This window comes from Choristoneura fumiferana, chromosome 3 (genome assembly GCF_025370935.1).
Source record: "Choristoneura fumiferana chromosome 3, NRCan_CFum_1, whole genome shotgun sequence".
NCBI classification, from domain to species: Eukaryota; Metazoa; Arthropoda; class Insecta; order Lepidoptera; family Tortricidae; genus Choristoneura; species Choristoneura fumiferana.
Genome location: NC_133474.1, coordinates 16,744,675 through 16,770,444, shown reverse-complemented (window position 1 = coordinate 16,770,444; position 25,770 = coordinate 16,744,675). Strand labels below are relative to the sequence as shown.

The 25,770-nt window shown below is 36.1% G+C and overlaps 3 protein-coding genes across 8 annotated transcripts; 1 reads left to right on the top strand and 2 right to left on the bottom strand.

The window, feature by feature from the left end:
* Positions 1 to 4,921: 4,921 nt before the first annotated feature.
* Positions 4,922 to 15,985, top strand: LOC141426792 (chymotrypsin-1-like). Of its 6 annotated transcripts, none has more exons than XM_074085970.1 (7): positions 4,922 to 5,018; positions 6,694 to 6,960; positions 7,451 to 7,541; positions 10,472 to 10,582; positions 14,415 to 14,534; positions 15,319 to 15,446; positions 15,879 to 15,985. In XM_074085970.1, the coding sequence occupies exons 2-7, from the start codon at positions 6,707 to 6,709 to the stop codon at positions 15,976 to 15,978; spliced, it is 804 nt and encodes a 267-aa protein (XP_073942071.1). In that variant the 5' UTR covers positions 4,922 to 5,018; positions 6,694 to 6,706; the 3' UTR covers positions 15,979 to 15,985. The 6 variants fall into 6 exon arrangements, with proteins under 6 accessions (XP_073942071.1, XP_073942069.1, XP_073942070.1 ...); XM_074085968.1 differs by having other exon boundaries at positions 4,922 to 5,055; XM_074085969.1 differs by having other exon boundaries at positions 4,922 to 5,386.
* Positions 15,986 to 18,826: 2,841 nt separating this feature from the next.
* On the bottom strand, positions 18,827 to 22,603 carry LOC141426791 (trypsin epsilon-like). The gene is made up of 4 exons (XM_074085965.1): positions 22,254 to 22,603; positions 21,555 to 21,784; positions 20,419 to 20,594; positions 18,827 to 19,013 (listed from the first exon to the last, which is right to left on the bottom strand). Exons 1-4 carry the CDS (start codon positions 22,534 to 22,536, stop codon positions 18,830 to 18,832), a joined length of 873 nt encoding a protein of 290 aa, XP_073942066.1. The 5' UTR covers positions 22,537 to 22,603; the 3' UTR covers positions 18,827 to 18,829.
* Positions 22,604 to 22,884: 281 nt separating this feature from the next.
* On the bottom strand, positions 22,885 to 24,793 carry LOC141426249 (trypsin delta-like). Its single transcript, XM_074085100.1, has 4 exons — positions 24,445 to 24,793; positions 24,139 to 24,368; positions 23,869 to 24,047; positions 22,885 to 23,068 (listed from the first exon to the last, which is right to left on the bottom strand). Exons 1-4 carry the CDS (start codon positions 24,731 to 24,733, stop codon positions 22,924 to 22,926), a joined length of 843 nt encoding a protein of 280 aa, XP_073941201.1. The 5' UTR covers positions 24,734 to 24,793; the 3' UTR covers positions 22,885 to 22,923.
* Positions 24,794 to 25,770: the final 977 nt, after the last annotated feature.

Here is a 25,770-nt window from a genome sequence, read left to right as displayed (position 1 = left end):
AGATCGATTAGAGCAACGCATTCGTCGATATTCCTAGCTTTATACCGGGCACATCATAATAGGTAGGTATGTCGCAAAAAATTAAAATTTAGGTTCGACGAGCGAAGCGAGGAGTACTGGTTAGTATGATCTGCGACCACAACGCACGAGCGATTTAGCGAGCGGCCGGCGAAGTGGCAGAACCGATATGGCGGCGTTTCATGATATGCCTAAGAATTTCATGATCTGTCTAAACTGGCCAAATCATCAAATGGCGGCATTTCATGATATGCCTAGGAATTTCGTGATCTGCCTCACTAGGCAATTCAACGTCACTAGGCAAATCGTTAAACGGTGAGTTTTGAACAATATGGCGGATGTCCCTTAGTCAATTCATGATTTTTTTTATCGAACAGCTGGCAAACGAGCAGGTGGGTCACCTGATGGTAAGTGATCACCGCCGCCCATGGACACCTACAGCATTATTAGGACTGCGGATGCGTTGCGCGCCTTGCAATAGGCGGTACACTCGCCTTTTGAAGGTACCCAAATCATAGCTAGATGGAAAAACCCCAGCAGTGAGTCAATTCCATATTTTACACGTGCGAAGTAGAAAGAAACGTTTAAACCGCACAGTGGAAGAGCACCAATCATCGAGATGGTGCGGGTGAAAACCACCCTTATGCGATTGAAGAGTTCGTTGGAACACTCCCCACTGTAGATCCTATAACAAACGCAGAGAGAACTAACGTCTCTGCGTAGGGCCAAAGGATCAAGTTTCCTAGAAAGTACCTATTAGATCGCCGATAATACGAGCTGCCCTATACTGCAGTCGATCAAGAGGAAGCAGCTGATACTGAGGGGCTCCAGCCCAAAGATGAGAGCAATATTCGAAGTGAGGACGATGGTGCCATTTCACGATATGGCTAGGAATTTTGTAATCTGGCAGATTTTACGATCAGCCGCCGACATAAACATAATAAATTTTCTTTAAATTAATAAAAAATAATTAAATTAAATTAATTAAAATTCTTAAAGAGAACTAATGTTTGTTAATTAGATTTAAGAAATTACCTAATAAATTTCATTGTTATAATTGCAACACCCTTATTGGGTTGTACTACTGTAACATGTATGTACTGCGCAATTTCATTAAATAAATAAATAAATACCTACCTACTCATTTAAGTATTTACTGTTGTTACGCTTACTGTTTTGAATATAGGTTGGTCCAATTTGCAAGCAAATACTTAGCGTGGTCGGCTCTTCACCGAAGTATCTCCATTGTAAGGGGACAGGACTGAAAATATCCGTCCTTATTAGGTATGAGGCAACCTTTTTTCTATCTAGCCAAGTCGTACTTGAAACCCCAACTACGCAACAGGGAAAAAGTAAGTGCACTTATTCTTAGTTGTTAGTGATTCACTGTAGTCTTATGTACATAACAAGTTATGTATCGTAGGTATTTATTTATAGAGGTAGATATATATATATTTTTTATTATTTATTTACCTATATTTTATCATGTTCTAACCGCATGAAGGTATTGAAAAATTCCAGCGTTTTTAACCTCAATCAGCTACGAATAATTCTCTGGATAATTTAATACTGGCCGGTATGCTGTCACTGTGTGATTTTCTTCTAAAAACGTCAAAGCGCAACTGACAAATATTACAAATCATGAGTGTAGAGTTAGAAATGAAGTAGAATTATACTCGTATTACTGACTTAGCAAATCACACCAATATCTTTTAAAATAATGTACTTAGATATTCAAAAATAAATTCAATCAACTTACTTAACATGGCTCATGTGACAAATTTGTACTATGCCCGTTTCAAAATAAAATTAAAAAAAAAAAAACTTACTTAACATTAAAAAATATTTTTGGGGTGTCTTGTCTGTCCGTCGGCGGCTTTGCTCAGGGACTACCAATGCTAGAAAGCTGTAATTTTGCACGAATATATATGTAAACTATGCCGACAAAACGGTACAATAGAAAATTCAAAAACATTTTTTTTAGAGTATCTCCCGTAGAGGTAAAGTGGGTGTGTTTTTTTTTCTCATCCAACCATTTAGTCAACCAACCAACAACCATTAGGGGGTTGCTAAAACGATTTTTCGATTCAGTGATTTGTTTGCAAAATATACGACTTTAAAGTGCAAATTTTCATTGAAATCGAACGTCCCCCCTCCCTCCCCCTCTAAAATCTAAACCGGCAGGTGGAAAAATTAAAAAAAAATCAGGATGATATCAAACTTACAAGGAAAACTATAACGGTTAAGTTTTCTTGAGAATTATTAGTAGTTTAAGAGTAAATAGCAAATAAATAGTAAAATATACCTAAACTTGGAATATTCCGTACAAAATACGAAATCCTTAGAAAAATATTACTTATTTTTTTAGTAATGGCTACGGAACCCTATTTCGGGCGTGTCCGACAAGCTCTTGGCCTGTTTTTGAGAGCTGATTGAGAGCTTGGCCTTAGATTCGCAGAAATAGGTAGGTACTCTTAGTCTGCTCAAGTAATTCAAATGTGATTAGAATGCCTCTTCCTGTCTAAAACATGAGCAAATCAGTAAATGGATATTATTTTTCAAAAAATGACAAGTAGATACATTTAGTAGTCGTATTTGGATGTGAGATGACCCCTAAGAGCGGCAAAAGCATTCAGAATATGTAAATGGCAAATGGCACATTTAAATAATATAAGATCTCGAATAGATACATATCATTCAAGAGATAATGGACCTTTTGTCCCTTAAAACGATGTGAGATAACAACAGCCGGTGAAGTAAGTCCATTTCTGCGACTTCCCTTCGAAACGTGACCGAAATGCAAATCGAAAATTTGTAAAAGGCGCGTCATATACTTCTATAGGTACTTAATATTATAAAGAGGAAAGCTTTGGATTTTTGGATTTTTGTTACGAATTAACTCAAAAACTACTGGACCGATTTTAAAAATTCTTTCACTATTAGAATGCTAAATGATTCCAAAGTGCCATAGGCTATTATTTTTAAGAGGAAAGCTTTGAATTTTTGGATGTTTGTTACGAATTAACTCAAAAACTACTGGACCGATTTTAAAAATTCTTTCACTATTAGAATGCTTAATTATTCCAAAGTGCCATAGGCTATTTTTTTTCTGGCTCGCGCGATTTGCGCATCCGCCACAGACGCGTAAAGGTAAGGAAACGAAATCAATAGAAAATACGGGATTTTGGAATACGGAATACGGAATTCAACAGGAGAAGATTACATGGGATTAAAGGGAAAGAAATAAAGATATTGTACATAGGTGATAAATTAAATTTAGTGAGACGAGAAATACATATTTAAATTTTAATTTCATTATTATTTATAAATATGTTTAATAAGTTATATGTCATTATGTCATTAGAGGCTAAAAGGCCAGATATGGACGTAGGTAATGGGACTTTGTAGGATATAAGCTGTTCATAAAGGAAGTTGTCATGGAGAGGACATGAGAGAAATATATGATTAGTGTCTGCAATGCCCAAGCCACACTCACAAACATCAGACTCGACCAGTTTAAATTAAGCAAGGTTGGCTATATTTATTAACAGAAAAAATTAGGGTTCCGTACTAAAACTACAATAATGTAACTCAAAGTGTAAAAAAAAGTTGCGATAATACATCTTTCATCGCATGCGCTGTAGAAACTATTGATTATAGAACAAAAAAATGTTTTACGATATTAAAGAATACATCAAGATCTACAAAAAACATCGCGATACCATATGTCCAACTATTGTAGTTATGTCACTATAACTACTTTTTACATTTTAAAAGTTGACAGAAATGACGACGTGTCGGGTGTAGTTTTTGGGAAGTTAAGCTGAAAAATGTGTGTGAAGTGCCCCTGATTAGAGACCTTTTTAGAGTTCTGTGCCCAAAGGGTAATAAAAACGGGACCCTATTACTAAGACTCCACTGTCAGTCTGTCTGTTTGTCACTAGGTAGTATCTCATGAATTATGATAGCTAGACAGTTGAAACTTTCACAGATGATGTATTTCTATTACCGCCATAAGAACAAATACTAAAAATAGAACAAATTAAGTGTTTAAGGGGGGCTCCCATACAACAAACGAGATTTTTTTCTCGATATTAATCACGGCAACAGGTATCTATTTATTTGTATAAATGTATTTTAAAAATAAATTAATTAATTAAAATAAAATAAATATTTAAGGTGGGCTCCCATACAGCAAACGTGGTTTTTTTGCCGTTTTATGCTAATGTATAATGTTGTATAGGTACGGAACCCTTCGTACAAGAGTCCGACTCGCACTTGGCCGTTTTTTTTTTTACTTTGTCCGTGCGAAGCCGGGGCGGGTCGCTATATATATATATATAATCACTACGAAAGAAAACCTTTACTAAAATACGATATAGGTACCAACATAGATCATAAATTTGTGAGCACTCAATATTCCTAATTTTGCCATATTTGTACAAGATGAGATTGAGATATTAATACAAGACTAGCTGTTGCTCGCGACTCCGTCCGCGTATAATTCGTTTATCGCTATAATTCCGCGGGAACTATGCAATTTACCGGGATAAAGACTATCCTATGTTCTTCCCCGGGACTCAAACTATCTTTATACCGAATTTCATCTAAATCGGTTAAGTGGTTTAGACGTGAAGGGTAACAAACAAACAAACAGGCTTACAAACTTTCGCATTTATAATATTAAGTGGGATATTACCCATTCTGGCTGCTTATTTACTTAATATTTCAACTGGTACCGTTTTGGCCACAAAATTACGAACATATCTGCTCTTTCTAGAAAATGGTAATAGTAATAACATCATATCGGCTATTTGGACCGGCGAAGTATGATTGCAAATTTTACTCACAAATACGAGTTCACTTTATCGCTTTGATGGCAGTCTCGGCTTGTTTATCGCTCCACTTTTATTAGTGGCTCGCGGATCGCGGTACTAACAAGCGGGACTCGAAACATTCGCTATTATGCGGCTGTATCCTCCACTACTGTATTAAACCAAGTATTTACATTTTAGTAACATTCAAGAAAATGATTTTGTGAGTGCTCAGCACCGGAATACCTATTACCTATATAGCTATCAACCCTTTATTGTGCGACATTCTTACGCTTCGGTAAATTCGCTTACACGTGACTGTGTATTAGGTCGTATTTCATGGAGTGATTTTTAAAAACGTTCCTTGGAAACTAGGCTATTTTTAAATACTGCAATCAAAAAAAGAATCTTGATTGGCTATAGTAACACTTGCTGCCTTTACATGGTCTTTACATTTGTTATACGAGTAGTGAGCTAATAATAAAATATAGAACGAAAACAGAGACAATCATTTAACATGTGAAAATAAATATTACTTCGTAGAAAATTATTAGGTGTGTCTAAGCAATTTTTAAGTTTTTCATATTAATTTAAGATCTATAGAGAACAAATGAGTGAAATAAAATGATAACATGCATTAGTAATAAGTAAGTACTGAATCCTACTAATCCTCCTAAGATTATAAATGCGAAAGTTTGTGTGTGATTGTGTATGTTTGTTACTACTTCGCGCTAAAACGGCAGGACGGATTTGGATGAAATTTGGTATATAGATAGCTGGAGATCTGGAATAATATACAGGTAAATGAAAACTACGATGTAGGTTTTTTCGGGAATTCCCGCGGGAATTTTCTAAAACCCCGGAATTTAAATTCAACTGCTGTATCTAATGATTTACGCGGGCGAAGCCGCGGGTAAACTCTTGTATTATAAATGCGAAAGTTTGTGTGTGAGTGTATGTTTGTTACTCCCTAACGCTAAAACGGCTGGACGGATTTGGATTAAATTTGATATGTAGATTCCGATATTCCCACGGGATAGGGATAAAATCTCGAAATAACAACCTTTGGGCTTAGAGTCATAAAATTTGGTATGTAGGTAGCTCGCGTCTTCAAATTTTGGACACTTGTTCTTAGCACAACCTCAATGAAGACAACGATATAAATTTTGAGAATTCCCAGAGGAATTTTGTAAGATTCCGGATTTTCAATAGTAGCTACCAGATTGAATAGTTAACGTGTGCGATGACGCGGGTAAACTCTAGTACGTAATATGAAGTCGCTATTGAAATCGATATATGTATAGTATAATTTTATTACGACTTCGCCTGCAAATAAGTAATTCGTTTAATCTGTCATCTCCCAGGATAACAGGCTCAAAGGAATTTAGGTACAAATTTGTGCCTCTGGGAGAGGACAGGTTAATGCACGCCCTCAGATCAGATACTACATAATTTTCCGGAATAAAAACTATGCTATGTCCTTCCCTCCGCTCGAGTCTCAAACTGTCTTCATTCGTATACAAAAAAACTGTTGACCGTGATTTTGTTTACGAAGAATTCTATTATCACCTGCCTTCGGAAACTTAAAATTATTCCGAGATAAAAATTGACTATCTTATGTCCTTCTCAGGGTCTCAAAGTATCTCCATACCAAATTTCATCACAATCAGTAGAGTATTTTAAGTGTAAATACGAAGCAAACAAACATACTCACTTTCGCATTTATAATATGAGTACCTAAGGATATACATAGGTACAGCAATGGGTAATACCTTTAATCTCACTCCGAAATTTTACGCAGAGAGACTTGGTATAGCTTCCCCTTACTTTCCGATGCTCATTATTTTTTGTTATTTTCCAGACTGTACGATCTGATGCTGCTTTCCCTAGTTCATGCATTCCAATATCTGCCAGAGAGCAAAGGTCCACAAACGAATGCTGACCAGAGATTCCAGTACCAAGCCAAAATAACCCTGGTTCCGTATCACGCGCTCGTGTTCTACTCCGGTTGGTTCTGCTCAGGGATTATCATTGGAAGCAAAACCATCCTTACGACTGCTAGTTGTCTCTTAGAACCAAATGAACAAATAGTTGTTAAAGTTGGAGTAGAGTCTATTATTGATGACGGGTAATAACTTTGCCTATATGTATTCATCAAGGAATCTTGGCACCACTGATCTTAATCTATGACTCAGTCTCGTTTTTTTTTAATTGGTGGCGTTTGTCTTAAAGCTGGAATATAAAACATAATACAGAATTATATAGATGCGTCTTAAATAATTTAGTTGATTTTTATATTTCAGATTCGTATTACTTTATCAATTATGTGTAAATAAATAAATGATAACTTTCTATTGCACACTACTTGCAGTGCCTTGTAGTGCTGTACTTGTTGTGCTTTGTATTTTAGCTTTATTTTGTATGTATATTAGCGTATAGACAGTAGTATTAAAGTCAACTTCATCCTAAAAAGAAATCTCTACCAGTCCAGTTAAGTGTGTCTCCAATTGCCAAATTTTTGATGCGGCTCTCGGTTCGGGCAGGCTTTCATTAAATTACTGTCATTGGCAACAACCCAAATACGCTGAGAATAACAAAGCATCTTATTCTTTATATAGACAAATTATACCCGTGGTAGAAGCAAAAAAGCATGAATTTTACGAACACCTAGGACAGCTGGATAACGATATCGCTCTTTTAGTACTTGAGGTAAAATATTTTTATGTTCTTACCTAATTCTTACCCCAACTCGTTTAGTTCCTTAAAATAACTTATACATTAGAGATAGGTTCGGTATCGTAATATCATCGACAGCTTGTTCAAGGATCTTTGATAAAACTTTATTGCTCCTAAGGTTTTATCTCGTACATATTTTAACAAGTTTTGGAAGTCAAATTCTGATTTCAGCACCGAAAGTGTCTGAAGTTCTCAATGCTCTTTCTGAACCCACAATACCTACATAATAGGCCTGATATGGGTATTTGTGTGGTCAGCAAGGCTATTTTGCTAACGATGCTAATGCGAACTGATGCTCGTTTGCCATTTCCATGGGCCTAGCCGGGGCACCTTGATTTCATATGTCGCTTATCCTTTACCGAGTCACACAGTAGGAAAGGGATAAAATGCCATATCCTAAATACAAACTGAGGGATGCAGCACTAGCGACATCTATGTTGCGTCGACAGACGTCACATTCTTTCGGAACTAACCGCTCACCCAGACAAGAGATGTCGCTACTAAGCAATCAAATTATGATTGTGCTGCTGCTTAAGTAGCATAGTAGAAATAAGCAACCCGAGGTACCTACGTATGCATAGAAAAAATTCGTGTCTAGATTCCTGTCCAGCAGTGGAGTAGGGGTTATAGCACGCAGCACGGATTGCTGAGGACCTGGGTTCGATTCCCAGTGCAGGTCTCTTTTCTGATTTTTCTGTGCATCCATGTCTCAGTTTGTATTTACGATATGGTTTCACGCGATACCCGTAAAAGTAACAAATTTGGAGTTGAAACAAAAAATACAAAATACTCCAAAAAATCAATCATGATAAAATGCCACGCGTGCTAAACTTCCTGTTGATTTGGCATGCGTTACGCGTTATCCGCTGAACTAAAATATGCATATTCGCGCGAAAGGCTGAGAAAAAAAAACTAAAAAAACTAAAAAAAAAATAGACGAGCTCGGTCTTTTTTATTAACATGCCCTAATCCTATTAAAATGGGTTTTTGAAACAAGAAAATCGGTCAATACCCATGATGGGAGTTGCATTGTCATACATAAGTACCTAATTCAGTCATCGCCCATCGGTTAGATTTGAAAATGAAATGGACGTGCCAAAAGATGCTTGTGTGCGTAGGTAAAACATTGGAACTTATTTTCGCATTAAATTATCTTACCTACCCTATAAAAATAACAATATACTTGTTTGTAGCTCATTGGCGCAGCATGTGAACAATGCATTATTCAACGGACGCCTCATTTACATTGGCCGTTTGCCTGATATTGTCGTAAATTGCTTAATCAATACAATAACATAACCTATTCAACTGGGCTCAAATACTTACTTAATCGTGTATGTATTTTCATGTTTGTTTTTTTGTTTTATTTTATTTTTGATGTTTATTCTTATTTTTAAATTTTGTTGTATTTGTGTGTCTCTGTGAATGTGAATAAATGTCATTCTTTCTTTCTTTACTTTAATCATTTACATGCACTCATTGTGTCATTTAACGAGCGACTAACTCTAGGGGTCGATTTTAATTTCTCACCCCGCATTTTAAGTTCTCATCGTGAAAATAGATAACTCCTATTAGCAAACAGTAAACATTTTATGATAAAGAGTAGGATAGCAAGAACTTGCCGTTTCCACTGATATGATTATAAAAACCTATTGATCAATGATATACTCTAAACTTAAAATGAGAACAGGGTAGATGACACCGTAAGACGTAACTCTAATAAATAACACTTCATTTGAAACCCCTGAAAGCAAAATTTGATTTTTAATTGCTCTGAAACAAATATAATTTGCAGGTGCAAGGTCCGCCCGGATTGCTACCACCATCTTGCTCGCTAATCCTGCCGTGAAGCAGCAGTGCTTGCACTGTTGTGTTTCGGCGTATGGAGAGTAAGACAGCCGGTGAAATTACTCTTGATCTCTTACCATCAGGAGACCCACTTGCTCGTTTGCCATCCAGTCAAATAAAAAAAATATGTATATACTCAGCGGCATAAAATTTGGCCCACTCTACATTAAAATTACCTATTTATTGCAATGCATACATTTATAATAATTGCATACATTTGAGGGCCAGATTTTTTGCCGCTCAGTTTAGTTTGTAGGATGAGTTGACAGATAAGTGACGTCGTAGCTACGTTTTGCCATACAATATCTATGACTATGAGAGAACCTAGTTTTGACAGCTCAGAAAAAGTAAGTTGGTACGTCACTTGATTGGTAGTATCATCTAACCCATTGATTGGTTCAGACATTACTTTGCTCAGAAGAACTCCATCAATGAACTACAGCCTTGTATAGAAAGAAAGAAAAAGAAAGAAAGAAGAATTTATTCACATTCACTAAGACACACAAATACAACACAAATAAAACAGCAAACACAAATAAAACAAAAAAGAAATACAAAATTAAAATACACGATTTTGTGTCCCCCCTCCCCGCAAAAGTGAAACGGCCGCTGACTCAGCATAATGCTGAGGCGTTAGACGCCAGCAGCGCCTGAGCAGCGCTGATATTCTGTCAGAAACGTCTGCTACCACAATTTTTAGCAAAGTAATGGGGTAGTTTATTTTAAATGATACCGTAAAATACTAAGATGATTTGCGCGAAATCACAGCAAGTGATTTTCCTTGCCGACCAATCTGAAGAACTGACACGTAGTTACTTACCTTACCTTTGCACCTAACTTGAATTTTTTTTATGTACCTAAGTGTCTCTGTTTTCTGTACTGCTTACAATTGTGGTACACCATAAAGAGGCATTGTATTGTATTGTTAATTTGGCAAAGGTCAAACAGTATAAAAAAAACAGCTGTGATTTCACGCAAACCCGTTAAAATTTTCTGTAAGATGGTTTGATGATGAGAAATTATGCAATTTTTTATAATCATTCGTCTTCTGACAGCATCACGTGAAGTTCAGCGATAGCGTGAAGAAGATAGTTCTAGCGGAGGCCGATGCCGCGCTGCGCCCCGCCAGCTCCTTCACCGTCACAGGATGGGGGAGCTCCTATCAGGTGCCACAGTTAAAGGCCTATTTAAATCGCACCGGTATCCACTATGGATGTCAAACCATTTTTAGGGTTCCGGAGCCAAAATGGCAAAAACGGAACCCTTATAGTTTCGCCATGTCTGTCTGTCTATCTGTCTGTCTGTCCGTCCGTCCGCGGCTTTGCTCAGAGACTATCAATGCTAGAAAGCTGTAATTTTGCACAGATATATATGTAAACTATGCCAACAAAATGGTACAATAAAAAAAAAATTTTTTAGTGTACCTCCCGTAGACGTAAAGTGGGGGTGATTTTTTTTTTCTCATCCAACCCTAGCGTGTGGGGTATCATTGGATAGGTATTTTAAATCATCACTAGGCGTTTGCTAAGACGATTTTTCGATTCAGGGATTTGTTTGCGAAATATTCAAATTAAAAGTGCAAATTTTCATGAAAATCGAGCGTCCCCCCCCCCTCTAAAATCTAAGCCAGTGGGTGGAAAATTTTAAAAAAAATCAATATGATAGTGAGTATATCAAACTTTCAAGGAAAATTATGACGGCTAAGTTTGCTTGACAATTATTAGTAGTTTAAGAGTAAATAGCAGCCTAAGGTATAAAATATACCTAAACTTGGAAGATTCCTTATAAAATACGAAATTCTTAGAAAAATATTACTTAATTTTTTCGAAATGGCTACGGAACCCTATTTTGGGCGTGTCCGACACGCTCTTGGCCGGTTTTTTTGGTTACCTATATAGCGCGGCGGGATATCTCTTGGGTATTACCACCACCTAAGGATGGAGGTAACGGATACTGCTTAAATTTGAACAAGTCTTTTTTTTTTATTCGACTTGATGGCAAACGTGCAAGTGGGTCTCCTGATGGTAAGAGATCACCACCGTCCATAGACACCTGCAACACCGGGGGATTGCAGATGCGTTGCCAACCTAGAGGCCTAAGATAGGATACCTGAAGTTCCAGTAATTTCACCGGCTGTCTTACTCTCCACGCCGAAACACAACAGTGCAAGCACTGCTGCTTCACGGCAGGATTAGCGAGCAAGATGGTGGTAGCCATCCGGGCGAACCTTGCACAAGGTCCTACCACCTACCATCAAAATCACCTAATCACCTAATCTACCATCTTTAGTATAAATGTTATTACGTTGATAAGATGATAAAAATAAGGTCAAGTGCGAGTAGTTCGAAATATTCAAGTCGACACAAAAATAAATAATATCTTTATGTGACAAGTATTGTGATTAAAACAATTATCACTTTTCTTTTAGCTGGGTCACGCTTATTGGAAGCCATACATTCCGACCTAGATCACAGATTCGATCACAAACTATAAAGAGAACTAACGTGATTCGATACAGAGACAAGATCAATACAGATAACTCAAACATAGTGGACAGCATTTACAGATACTGTCATACTTTACTACATAACTGGCACATATGTTACAAAAAATAACACTAAAAATTTTATGGCAGAGCCTTATAGTTCAGTGATTCAATTTAAACGAATAGACAATTATTTTTTCATCATCCAGATTAAACGAGACACAAACTGTGCAAAGAATAAGCCCTATTTAGCCCTGCAAATATATTTTGAACTTTTTGATAAAATAATCTAATTTGAGTTAAAATTTCGGTGTAAAACGTAGTCTAGGATAACAATAGAATAAATAAATATGTATTTAGCAGAGCAAGAGCTACTGTGAAAATTTATGAAAAAATATCGGCTAACTCATTTGTTCACGTTACACTCATTCATTTTCTATTTACTTTGGGTGCTAATCTATATAAATAAAAATTAATCGTAAAATGTGTTGCTAAGCGTAAAACTCGGGAACGGCTGGACCGATTTCACTAATTCTTTTTTTGTTGTGTTCGGTATTGACAGGAGAAAGTTTTGTTTCTTTAAAAAAATATGGCTCTGTCCATTGGAGGACAATTTTGTCAGTGTCTAGTAGTTTTTGCCGTTGTACGGTAAAAAAAATCTAGAAAACGAAATATGAGAGGTAATGGTGGATGAACGATGACAGCACGAATCCGAGGTTTTTATGGGTTTTTTTTTAAATACAACGGGGGCGTGGTCCGCGCAAAAGCTAGTTTCAAAATAAAAGAAAACTTCAATACTTAGTCATTAGGTATTTTTGTCGTTTGTAACAGCATCTATCGTTGAATACGTGCCCCTATTCGTCAAATGAGTTTGCTAACGATAGAGTCGAGTTCGTCGCTCGCCATCTTAGGTAGTAAATAGTTCACTGACTTTACAAAAGATGGCGCTACAATTAGAAGTCAAATGTAATAATTTGGCATTTTGATTCATTATTCATTTTTGAAAAGTTTTTCACAGGAATTAATAGAATAATAGGCCATGTAATTTAGTAATTTTCAGCAAGGACTACTTTGAAGTCTTTATATAGCTCCTGGAGCGCCAGGTGACGAGTTTGAATTGTGATCCATTCAGATCACGTAAATGCAAATTGTCACACGCCCATGATTTATCTTATCTGGCAAAAAACATAAACAAACAAAACTTAAGATCATGTTCTAAATCTTATTAGCTTAATATGCACCCTGGTAGGAAATAGCCATAATTATTATATTCTAACTTAAATACCTACAATAACACTTAAAAACTGGCCAAGAGCGTGTCGGACACGCCCAAAATAGGGCCATTAAGAAAAAAATAAGTAATATTTTTCTAAGGATTTCGTATTTTAAATGGAGTCTTCCAAGTTTAGGTAGGTACATTTTATACCTTAGGCTGCTATTTACTCTTAAACTACTAATAATTCTCAAGCAAACTTAGCCGTTATAGTTTTCCTTGAAAGTTTGATAAAAATACTACCGTTTTGAATTTTTTCAAAATTTTCCCCCCACCGGTTTAGATTTTAGAGGGGGAGGGGATCAATTTTCATGAAAATTTTCACTTAAAAGTTGAATATTTTTCAAAGAAATCACTGAATCGAAAAACCGTTTTAGCAACCCCCTAATGATTTTAAAAGACCTATCCAACGATACCCCACACTACAAGTTTGGTGGAGAAAAAAAAAACACCCCCACTTTACGTCTATGGGAGGTACAATAAAAAAGTAAAATATTTTTGAAATTTATATTGTACCATTTTGTCGGCATAGTTTACATACATATTCGTGCAAAATTACAGCTTTCTAGCATTGATAGTCCCTGACCAAAGCCGCGGACGGACGGACAGACAGACAGACAGACAGACATCGCGAAACTATAAAAATTATGGTAGTTTCTATAAAACATACGACAAATTGACAATTTTTTACACAATAAGACAATTTTTGAAATTAAATTATTATAGCTAAGGCACAATGTACCAAGATAGTGTTTACTTATTCAATTAACACATTTTGCTATTACCTACCTATCTGTACAAGAGTGATCTTTTAACAAAACGAAAAATTCTAATATTTTTTAACTGTTTACGAAATTATATAATGCAGAAACATTTATTGTTTTAATATATATTTATTTAATTCATCCATAAAATCTTTAATTGAACATTTTGTCAAAGCTGTTTTAAATATATAAAATAAAAACATATATATAAACAGTGTTCGTTCTTAATTTTTAAATACAGTGAGCACTTTTTATAATTTCCTTCTCGTTTTTTAGTCAATAAGCATAAATTCACTTTCAAACATTGATTAGGTATTGATAGTAACTTTAATATCAAAAGGCGTAAGATATCAATTTATTTCCATTTAAGTTTTTTTTCCACTAAAATCCGAGTTAAAGCTATTTTTAATTCGTTTAACAGACAAATAGTGAGACAAAACCCTTAATATTTAATAACATTATTTTCATCATTCCAGCCACAGCACCGAGTAAAGAAACTAACACGAATGCCACTGGTTTTACAAAACAAAGAGTCTTGTGAGAAGGCGTATGAATTGAAGCTCACTCCGTCTATGTTCTGCGGAAGATATCAGCAAGTATAATACTAAATTTGATTTTCTTCAAATAAATCTTTTCTATTTGCACGATCACACTTAACCAACATTTATTTATAAATTCGGCTGCATTACATTTTACTTGTATACCTACTTAGTAGGAATTATTTGAGCTGTCCCAATCTCGTTAACAGCCAACCTTTCGAACAATGCCATTGTATTCTATTATGACCTCAAGTGCATAATCCTCAGTTTAAAATGAATTGAAATATAAGATAAAATTGCTCATTGACATAACTACTTTATTATGTTATAGAGTTCATTTTAAATAAAACTTTGTTGGCAGATAATGTTTTTAAAATCGAATGCGTCGTAGACAAGCAGCCTTATGGAAAAGTATTATCTGCGAACGTGTATTCATTTTTAAATGTACTTTCTGCTCTAGACAATACAGTCGTTATTTTAATGAACTATTTTATTTTATATCCGTTTATTTCAAACTGATTGACGTGCGGTTGACGGCACATTAGAATAAAATGGCTTTGTTCGAAAGGTTGGCTGTTAACGAGATCGGGACAGCTCAAATAATTCCTACTATACCTACACAAACACCACGTAGGTACGAGAATGCTTCCAACAACAACTTCTTTCTGTTACAATTGTTAAATTACCTAAGAGGTTAGTTTATGCAGTTGCTCCACAAACACTTTGAGTGTTTGCTATTCAGTGAGATTTTTTTTTATTTTGTTATTCTATAACCATCCATTTTTAAGCTACCTTTGCTTAACAGAGTGGCGTTTTAATTAGTGAGTGTGTTTATTTTCAGAATAGGCGCCTTAGTGATAGCGGTGGTGCCGCCGTCTACAGCAACCGTTTTTTGGTGGGCATCGCCTCTTACACTGGCCCCGACAACAGTGATGTTGCTGTTTTCACCAACGTTTCATATTTCCACAAGTAACTAAAGAAGCATGTTTTTTATTTTAAGTTGAATAATCTACTTTTTTATTTTAAGTTGAAGAGAGAGCCAATTTAGTAGGCAATTAACTTTAGAAACAAATATAATAAACACCAAAAATGATTTTAGACTTAGACCACTTCATTGTCTTACCAAAAAAATGACTAAGAAATAAACTCTAAATTAACTATTTTCTTTTTATTTCATTAAAAGTAAAAAAATGAAATAACACAAAGTGAAAAAAATGTATATATAGCAATCATTCATTATTTTTGGTAGATGGAATTTTTGGCATAAATATTTTAATAGTCATAGCATCTAGCAATTTGTTAAATAAATATAAGCCATAAACATTTCTGTAATTTCCCCGCACCATACTCACCCTGGTCCTCCAACAAATATTACGTTATTAACATACAGTATTGTTTTAGGTGGATCAAGATAAACACAATAAGATTCCTTCGCAAGCATTGCAAGCTAAATGAGGATACGGTTGAAATTTACGGCGAATATGCATATGATCACACCTAATCAAACGGAAAATACGAAAAAAAAGCATTAAAATACAAAGGTACTATCCACAATAAACTATGTAGAGTTAATTGTTGTATTTCATCGATTTTTATCGTCGATACGTCAACTCATTGATTAGAATAAACCGAGTTAAACTAGATTTTTTCAATTGATTCTTACAGATTTTAGGGTTTCTTACCTCAAAATTAAAACACGGAACGCTTTACGATCACTTGTGTGTCTGTCTATCCGTCTCTCACAGCCCATTTGCTCCAACTACTGAACCGACTGAGTTAAATAAAAATTGGCACACATACCTATGTAAATCTGTGGCCCAAATACAGATATACATGTAACGTAAATAAATGAATATTAGAATAGTAAATTAGAAAATTGAAGAAAAACTTACTAACGTAAACTACATCGTGTGATATACCAAATAAAAGGGCTTGTTATAGTGAGTACCTGTTTCATTTTTTTTTTAATTTAAAAACAATTATTTTTAAGAAAAAATAGGCGACAATTTATCATAAGCCCTCCACCTTGTCTCGGAAATTATGGCCTTATTTTTCTTTAATACAGTAAGTGGTTCTAAGTGGTTCTACTCCTACATATATATAAATAACAATAACAGGAAACCCTATAAGAAACGTATGGTTTAAAGAAGGGAGCATAATTTGAAAAAACATAGGTAATTTTTAAAATATTCCATTGTACGGAACACTTTTCACGTTTCACACTTGTCCGGTTTTTTAAATAATAAATCTTATATATATATAAAAGAAGAAACTGACTGACTGACTGACTGACTGACTTATAGATCAACGCACAGCTCAAACCACTGGGGCTAGAAACTTGAAATTTGGAATATATGTTCCTTAATAAATGTAGACGCGCACTAAGAAAAGATTTTTAAAAAATTCCCACGGGATAGGAAAATATCTAAACTTTTTCCCTTCTTTGTTTGTAGTCGAATCTCTGAAACTATTGAGCCGATTTTAAAAATTCTTTCACCGTTAGTAAGCTACACTATCTTTGATTGACATAGGTTACTTTTTATCCGGAATAATGCAAAATTCCCGCAAGATCGAAATACTTACGTAAATTCATCATTGGGGTTGATTTAAAAATAATATTTTACCAATTGGGAGCTACATTATCCCTGATTGGCATACGCTACTTTTCTCCGGGAAAACGTAAAACTCCCGCGGGATAGGAAAAAGTGAATTCAACTTCAGGGTTGATTTATTTATAATTGTATACCTAACTCTACTTGAACAGTACCATGACTGGCTGACTGACAGACAACGCGTAGCCAAAACTATTGGTGCTAGACTTGAAATTGGCATAGATGGACCTAAAGTAATAGAGTGGTGCACTAGGGATTTTTTTTTAGAAAATCCCATGGAATATTAAAATATCTCAACTTTGTTTGTTTCTTTGTTTGTTGGGGGTAATCTCTGAAACTACTGAGCTGATTTAAATAATTCTATTACCAATAAAAAGATACAATATCCCTGATGGACAGACTTCTTTTTTTATGCAAAATTTCCGCAGAATAAAAATAAGTGAATTCAATTTCGGGGCAGATTTTCAAAATTCTTTTAATAATAGAAAGCTACAATATGTCTATCATCGACAATTAAGAATATTAAAATAGATCATAACAGTAATTCATGTCCCGCGGGGACTTTACAATTTCTCGAGATACAATCTTATATCCTATATCGTGTAGGAAGCCGCCGGCAAAAGAAACGCGTAGTACTTTAACGTCTAACTTTAACGTTTCAGCGAAACAGGGTTTCAGAGTTGGTACGAATTATGAATGATTAATTACGTAACTATGTAGGTTGATTTTTGAATTCCAAAATGTGCACCATCTGTCTAAAACAACGTCTTACTGTATTTATATTTCCATGAAATCCTTCTAAAAAATCAATCAAAACACGAAAAAAAGGATCGCAAAAAGTAAATGTATGGTAATTGTTACCCCAAATTTAACGCGAGCGAAGCCGCGGGCAAAAGCTAGTCTTATATATTCTATTTCAGGGGCATATCTTTATCTGATTTACTACAGAAATAAAAAAGTTTATACATTTTTCAATTATATGGTCATAATCATAATTAATATTTATTGCTCTCACAAACACTTGAATGAAAAAACAAAACAAAAAAACCGGCCAAGTGCGAGTCGGACTCGCGCACGACGAGTTCCGTACCATTATCTGTACAACATTAGACATTAGCATAAAAACGGCAAACAAAAACAAGTTTGTTTTATGGCCCCCCCCCTTAAATATTTATTTTATTTTAATTTAAATATTTATGTATATTTAAAATGATTATATAACTAAAGATTCTGTGAATATTTCAAGCGTCTACCTGTTGCCGTTATTAGGTAATATGAAGCAAAAAACGGCAAAACAATCACGTTTGTTGTATGGGACCCCCTTAAATATTGTTTTTATTCTGTTTTTAGTATTTGTTGTTATAGCGGCCGCAGTAATACATAATCTGTGAAAAATTTAAATCTCTTACTATTACGACACAAGAGATAGAGCCAAGTGACAGACGTACGGACAGATAGACAGACAGACAGGCAGCGGAGTCTCAGTAATAGGGTTCCGTTGGCACCCTTTGGGTCCGAAACCCTAACAATTATCAAACTTAATATATAGTTCATTATTCAATTTCATACGACAATTTCATACTTACTTTTACGACTCAAGAGATAGAGCCAAGTGACAGACGTACGGACAGATAGACAGACAGACAGGCAGCGGAGTCTCAGTAATAGGGTTCGGTTGGCACCCTTTGGGTCCGGAACCCTAAAAATTATCAAACTTAATATATAGTTCATTATTCAATTTCATACGAAGGTCGTTTTGTCTTCCTCATTAGTTTCTTCGTGTTCTGTTCTGTTGCAGAATTTTTTTAGGAATATGTCTATTTGGTCGTCTATCCATTTTCGGAAGTACCACACGTTGGAGTAAACGCTGGGCTTGTCTTTCTTAGCACAGCCGTCGCCGTGCGACACTATCCCCACTATCATCCTGTGGAGGAGCAAAAAATTACAGTAGGTAAGCGTAGGGTATGCTCGGTATACTCGTACTCAATAACGGAAAATCTTCTGCAGTGACATCGACCGTACTAGGGCATATACAAGAAAAATAAAGATATTATAAGTATCGTATTATATTTCACGCCGTGGATATCAATATCGATGGAAAAACAGATGTTTGACCATTTTTTACCATAACCGATAGATAGATACATATGCGTGAAAGAGCGGAACAAACAAACATACCTACTCACATTCGCTAGTATTGGTGCTTCATCCGTGCCCATGATTGATGATCTGATGACTGTCCTGACCGGGCTTAACAATGCCCGGGGCTTTGCTTTTCATAGATCCCACATTAAATATTAAGAAAATTTAAATAGCATCATTCCTTTTACTACAATTAAATATATAATTGATTCAACGGGTAGAGTTTTCTTGACATATACAAATGTGTATAGTAAGTATACTCGTCAACTCCAAATATTGCTTACAATGATGTCGGAACTTACTTTGCAAGCTTGTTTCGTCGCCGACCAATTCGACTCTACAACGACTCTCTAGCGTGTGTTTACCGAGAACTACTTAGACCCTAACCCGGGACGACGAGCTCGCCAACTTTTTCACGAAACTGTTGAGACTGCGGATGAGGCTTATGTGCCAGGGTAACTATATATTAAGTATTGTTGTTTAAACGACTCATTTTATTGCGCGGTTTGGACCAAGATATCAAATTAAGAACCTTTCTGAATATCTCTTACACTACGAGTTGTTTTCTTTGCCAAAGTTAATAAATAAATACATAAACCGCCCAAATAAGAGTACGACTCTCGCGCCGAGGGTTCCGTACAAATTTGTAGGTTAGTATCTATTAATGACCAGTGTTAGCAGTGCCCTGCTCCTAACGGATGCATGGGTAGACTGCCGGCGGACACCAAAATTAGGTATTCTGTAAGAGTTTTGTTTTTCCCGCCTAAGGTACAGAACTCTAAAATATAAGAATTTATTGGTATATCATCGATGCGTATATATAGTTCTAGAATACTGACTTTTCATTTGATAAATTCATAAATTTCATTAATTCATATTGGACAATTAATACGCTTCTGCTGTCCGTTTTTCCGGATAAGTAGATACAATTTAGGGGTATTTAACGCCACAATCAATCGGCTTTTACTGAACCAGTGAACTAAATCTTCGGTCTCATTTGAACTTACGATCAGGTGAATCAGATGACTGCGCTAGTAGGTAAGTTTTTAATTAAAAAAATGTGATCTTCTTAATGATTTTCCTTCGCGGGCCTTCCAATGCGAGTAGGTATAACATGTGAATTGGTTCACAATTTTTGTCGTGATGTATTTGTTGAACTAGTACCACTACCTGTTTAATGTTCTCACCCTCTCCATTCGATGCCTCCCCCGGAGTCCCCCTTGCAGGTGTCGCGCACCCCGTCCCCGTACAGACAGAACATGTCGCGCGTAAGCCGCAGATTGTGCAGACGGCCACACTCCTTAGCAGATACGTACTGTAGCTCCGTCATCAGCAGCCCGAACGTGGAGATCGGCCCGCCGTACTGAAAAATTGCACAAAATAGACTGAAGAAACTGATATAGGTATTATTATTTATGAATACATTACGTTTCTCGAAACAAGCGAGATTGTCAGACAACTGGTGGATACAGGTGGCAAGTTGTTGTTCATTAGGTATGGCGTGTGGCTTTCTCTAGAAGAGGCCTTTTTTCGACTTGAAATGATCAAAACAATGTTTAGATTACTTTCATATACAATAGCTAAAAGATAGTACCTACGCAATTTTCTATGTTTTGTTCGAGATTAGGGCAAAATCTTTTGAAATAGTCTGAATTAACGTTTGATTCGGTTCCCAAAAGTGTCACACTTATTACATACTAGTCGTTGCCTGCGACTCTGTCCACGTAGTTTTTGTTTATCGCTATCCCGCAGGAACTATGCAATTACTCTACTACTTAACCTATGTCCTTCCCAGGGACTCAAACTATCTGTATACCGAATTTCATCTAAATCGGTTCAGCGGTTTAGACCTGATAGATCCAAACATCTAAACCTCCAAATATCTATACATCCAAACACCTTCACGAACATTCTCATTTATAATATTACTAGCTTTTGCCCGCGGCTTCGCCCGCGTGGAATTAGGCTATCGCGCGCTATTCCCTCGGGAACTGTGCATTTTTCTGGGATAAAAAGTAGCCTATGCCACTCTCTGGCCCATAAACTATCTCTATGCCAAAAATCACGTCGATCCGTCGCTCCGTTTCGACGTGAAAGACGGCCAAACATACAAACATACAAACACACACACTTTCGCATTTATAATATTAGTATGGATATAGTAGAACTAGCTGTTGTCGGTGAAATCGGTTTAGCGGTTTAAGCGTGAAGAGGTAACAGACTTTTGCATTTATAAATATTAGTAGGGATGGGGTTTTATAATTTTAATAAGAATGAAATCTTTCGCAAACAATGGATATAAAACATAGATCACGATAGATACCTTTGTCCACCCCCAACCTGTTGCTGTGAAGTTGGTCTCTTTTGTAGACATCCACGCAGCAGTGTTAACAAGAACAGCCTTTGATGTCTTCTCCGAGAAACGAATTGGTCGATCGACAAAGATCACAGCGACGTCGCAAGCAAAAGGTGCTGCTTTATTGTAATCCTCGTGTGCCACATAATACCACACGTTGTACCTGTCAGCGGCCAAGTCATAGGTGTATCTGGAACCTGAATACTAATGAGATGTGTACGTACTTTCTGTTTTACCAACTCAAAATACAATCAAGTCGGTTCCTATTTCAACTCTTCATTCAAAAAGTTGAATTAGAAACGTGAGCTGAGCAGTAAAATTCTTATAGCGAAAGTATGTTTGTGTGTTTGTCCGTCTTTCACGTCGTAACGGAACGTAGTTTATGGGCACGAGAGTGACATAGACTACTTTTTATCCCGGAAAAATGCGCGATAACCGAATACCACGCTAAGTATCTTTATAAGCTAGTATCTTTATTAAAAGTTTCATTTCGAATCTTAAGCATTAATGTCGAATTCTAATCCAGGGTTATTCATTAGTTGCATCGTCCATAAGTCGATGATCCTTTAGCCTAGCGGGGATCCTAAACCTCTAGGATATATGGTATAAATAGTAATGAATAAAAGATTGTCTCGGCCGCCAACGAATACCATTGTTAGCTCTTACCGACATGTAGCTCCATTTCATCTACATCTTGATTGTTTTCGAAACAGTGTGCAGCAGTGAGAACACTCCAACTAGAAAATATGCTTCCAGCACACATGGCACCGTAATTAAACACTTGTACAGTGTATGGGAACCTTTCTAAAGGTACTGCATGTCCTCCTACAATTTTTCCCTCAACGTATATTTTGCCATCTTTAATCGGAGCTCTGTTGCACAGAGACACGGTTATACTAAGAAGTATTGGTAAACCAAATTTTAGCGTGAAACTTATTTGGCATGACATTTTCAGTAGGTACCTAATTATACGCACAATACGTGTGCTTCTTTCTTTTCTTGGATGGTAAAGAATAGCGTGCATTGTTCGTGGAAGTCATTAAGTCGTAATAATTAGCGTTTAATTTTATGCCGCTTCGCAAAATTTACGACTCATTCCGTATTTCAAAATCAAATTAAGCTGTGACGTGTTCTTACTGCTGTCAACCAGGGTTTTATTTAACTGTAGGTAGTTCACATGTTCTATCACATCCAAAAGGGTTGTAAAATTATATGATGGTTAACCTAATATATTTTATGTAGGTACAAAATATATATATAAAACATAATCTTGAATAGTAAGGGTGTATATTTAGAACAGATCCCTTTTTATACCTAGAATTTTTCGTTTGTACTATCAGCCAAAAGAATTGAAATGAGAATATCTTCCATGGAGTTCCTTGACTGTTGCATTAATCCAGTCTTTGTAGTGGTGCACATTGACGTAAACGCCTGGAACCTCGTGGCAGCCACTCCCGTGGGACACAATGGCCACGACCACGCTGGGAACGAAACAAGAACGCATGTTAATTCTACGATCAATAGAAAGAGACATGTACATTATTAATGGCTGTGTTCCAACCGCCGCTTGACCTTGACACCTTCATGTGCCTAGTCGGGCTTTACGACGTATAAAATTTACCCCTAATTTAATTTATTTAATTTAGTTTAATTTTTGGCTCCTGTTATAAGGGCCCACCTTGTATAATTAAATTATTAAGTACTTTATTTATTACAAAAAAATATTTAAATAGATAGACCGAAAAACATTTTTTATAAATGTGTGCGACAAATCATCCATACTATATACAATATTATAAATGCGCAAATGTGTATGTTTGTGTTTGTATGTGTGTGTGTGTATGTTTGTCCATCTTTCACGTCGAAACGGAGCGACGGATCGACGTGATTTTTGGCATAGAGATAGTTTATGGACCAGAAAGTTACATAGGCTACTTTTTATCCCGGTAAAATGCACAGTTCCCAAGGGAACAGCGCGCGATAACCGAATTCCACGCGGGCGAAGCCGCGTGCAAAAGCTAGTATTTATATCCGATTTAATGAAACGACCTGGGATAAATCAATTAACAATTAGGTAAGTAATTATTATACCTTTGCATAAAACATCTGGCACTCGGTTAACTTTCAGTCATTTTTGAACATTTCTGTTAAAAAATAGATTAGTGAGAATTTAAACGCCTTAAATTTTAACGAAACTATCTTACATCGAACATACACGCATTTTTAGTGCGTCGGTAAGTATTTGGTAGTCGATATTTTTATCAAAACAAATAATTCTTACTTTTTCCACACGATTCCTCCTCCAGAATCACCTTGGCAGGTGTCTCTCTCCCCATCTCCATATAAGCAAAACATTTCAGGACTAAACTGCCACCCCTTATAGTATGTCTTACAGTGTCTAGGCGATACAAATCGCAAATTTGTTTCCATAAGACCGTGTTGTGATACTTTCCCGCCGTACTGAAAACGAATTTGGTGTTTTTAGTAATTCTCGTATATACTTTCATGGCTCCAATATAGTTCTCATAATGAGATGATATAAATATAGAACCGATGTCTCTCCCCATCCACTAGCCATAAACATTGTTTCGTTCTCTCTCATCCAAGTCTCTCCGTCACTGAGCACGGCTTTTTTGGCGTAGGGGCCGAAGACAACAGAGCCGTGTATCAGAATCACGGCGATGTCATTGGAGAGCAGTATTGTCTCGTTGTAGTGTTCATGTATTATGAAATCCCAGATGTCGAACTGTTGTGCGGAGCGGTCGAACATGTAACGAGCGGCTGTAAATTACAGTTATTATAATTATTCACTGCACTTCTATCACTACATCATATGTTAATGTGCCTAAAACGATACCTGCCCATAGTTTCATTTCTCCAATGTTCTTATTAATGTCAAAGCAATGAGCTGCTGTTAAGGCAGTCTTTATTGTTAAAATAATTGCAGAACAAAGACCGCCTCTGTTGAAAAACTGCGTGTTAAAAGGATAACTTTCGAGATCTACGGGTTTTCCGCCAACTATTCGACCTTCGAAAATGTCAGGCAATGCTGATAGATTAAGAGTCACTTCTCCCAAGTCTTTTAAATGACAAACTACTTTATTTAAGACAATAATTAAAACAATAGCAATGGATTGGTAGAGCATGTTGAACGCCAATGTTCATACAGCGCAGGCCGTTATAAATAAGAAACGAAGCTATAATACAACGTTTCATTCGCCTTCGATCCAATCATAGCTAATTTAATAGCACTGTTAAAATACTTAGGTAGCGATACAGTAGGATCAACCAGTCTTAAATAAATTAACTACCATTTCCTCGAAATACAACAAAAATGTGAACAGCAAATGACAAACCACTATTCAGTGCTACTAAATAAAGTTAATTTTAAAGTTTTACTTATTTAATTAATGGCACGCGATAATTAACTGATAGACACGCTGCCGCTGGATGCTCAAAGAAAACATTTGGATTCACAAAATACAAGTTTATTCGAGTTATATCGACCTAAATCTACCAAATCCACCGCAGGATAATTTTACAATAACAGGTTGCCAAGTGCGAATCAACTTGTAATGACAGTGAAAATGTTATTGCTGTTCCGTTTATTTTGTGAAGTTCATTGAGTGCAAGTGAGACGGATGATTTTATTTGGAAAGCGTGTGTAAAGATGAATACGGTACGGATGGAATGCCAAGCCCGCCCGCCTTCGCGCACTCAGTCGCCCACCGCCGGTCGCCGACAGCGCCGCGCGTGGCCTCTCCGCGCACTAAAACATAACCTTAAACAACCAACTTACTATATATAAAAGAATAGCATAACTTACCCCTGCTTTGGAATATATCAGTACCAGTGTAAACCGCTCAAAACACAGTAACTAGAGAATGAAAGTAAACGAGCAGTTTATTTTACAATCGTCTAAAATTTCGACGAGTCGAGTTGCAACCCAAATCAAAACAAATGTGTATATCGATTCAGTGATTACAGCTGTTATAAAAGCGAAAGTTATCATCGCGTCGTTAAGTGCTTCATCATTTTGTAACTGAATAAAAGGTAAGTCAGTACAGTCATTAATGCTTTACAGATAAATATACCCGGTTGAAAAACTGTACCACTGTGTTTATATTCTCTTTTTATTTGAGCCAAATAAACCTTTCTTTCTCAATCTCTTTCTTTCTTTTCA

Excerpts from the sequence above, each read along its gene's own strand:
- LOC141426792 (XM_074085967.1), top strand. The coding sequence starts at position 5,457 with ATGATAACATGCATTAGTAATAA. Across the intron at positions 6,961-7,450 it reads GAGTCTATTATTGATGACGG|ACAAATTATACCCGTGGTAG; the intron begins GTAATAACTTTG and ends TTCTTTATATAG. Across the intron at positions 15,447-15,878 it reads AACGTTTCATATTTCCACAA|GTGGATCAAGATAAACACAA; the intron begins GTAACTAAAGAA and ends GTATTGTTTTAG.
- LOC141426791 (XM_074085965.1), bottom strand. The coding sequence starts at position 22,536 with ATGTCATGCCAAATAAGTTTCACGCTAAAATTTGGTTTACCAATACTT. Across the intron at positions 21,785-22,253 it reads TGAAATGGAGCTACATGTCG|GTTCCAGATACACCTATGAC; the intron begins GTAAGAGCTAAC and ends ATTAGTATTCAG. Across the intron at positions 19,014-20,418 it reads GGAGGCATCGAATGGAGAGG|GATGATAGTGGGGATAGTGT; the intron begins GTGAGAACATTA and ends GCTCCTCCACAG.
- LOC141426249 (XM_074085100.1), bottom strand. The coding sequence starts at position 24,733 with ATGCTCTACCAATCCATTGCTATTGTTTTAATTATTGTCTTAAATAAA. Across the intron at positions 24,369-24,444 it reads AGAAATGAAACTATGGGCAG|CCGCTCGTTACATGTTCGAC; the intron begins GTATCGTTTTAG and ends TGTAATTTACAG. Across the intron at positions 23,069-23,868 it reads GGAGGAATCGTGTGGAAAAA|CGTGGTCGTGGCCATTGTGT; the intron begins GTAAGAATTATT and ends TTTCGTTCCCAG.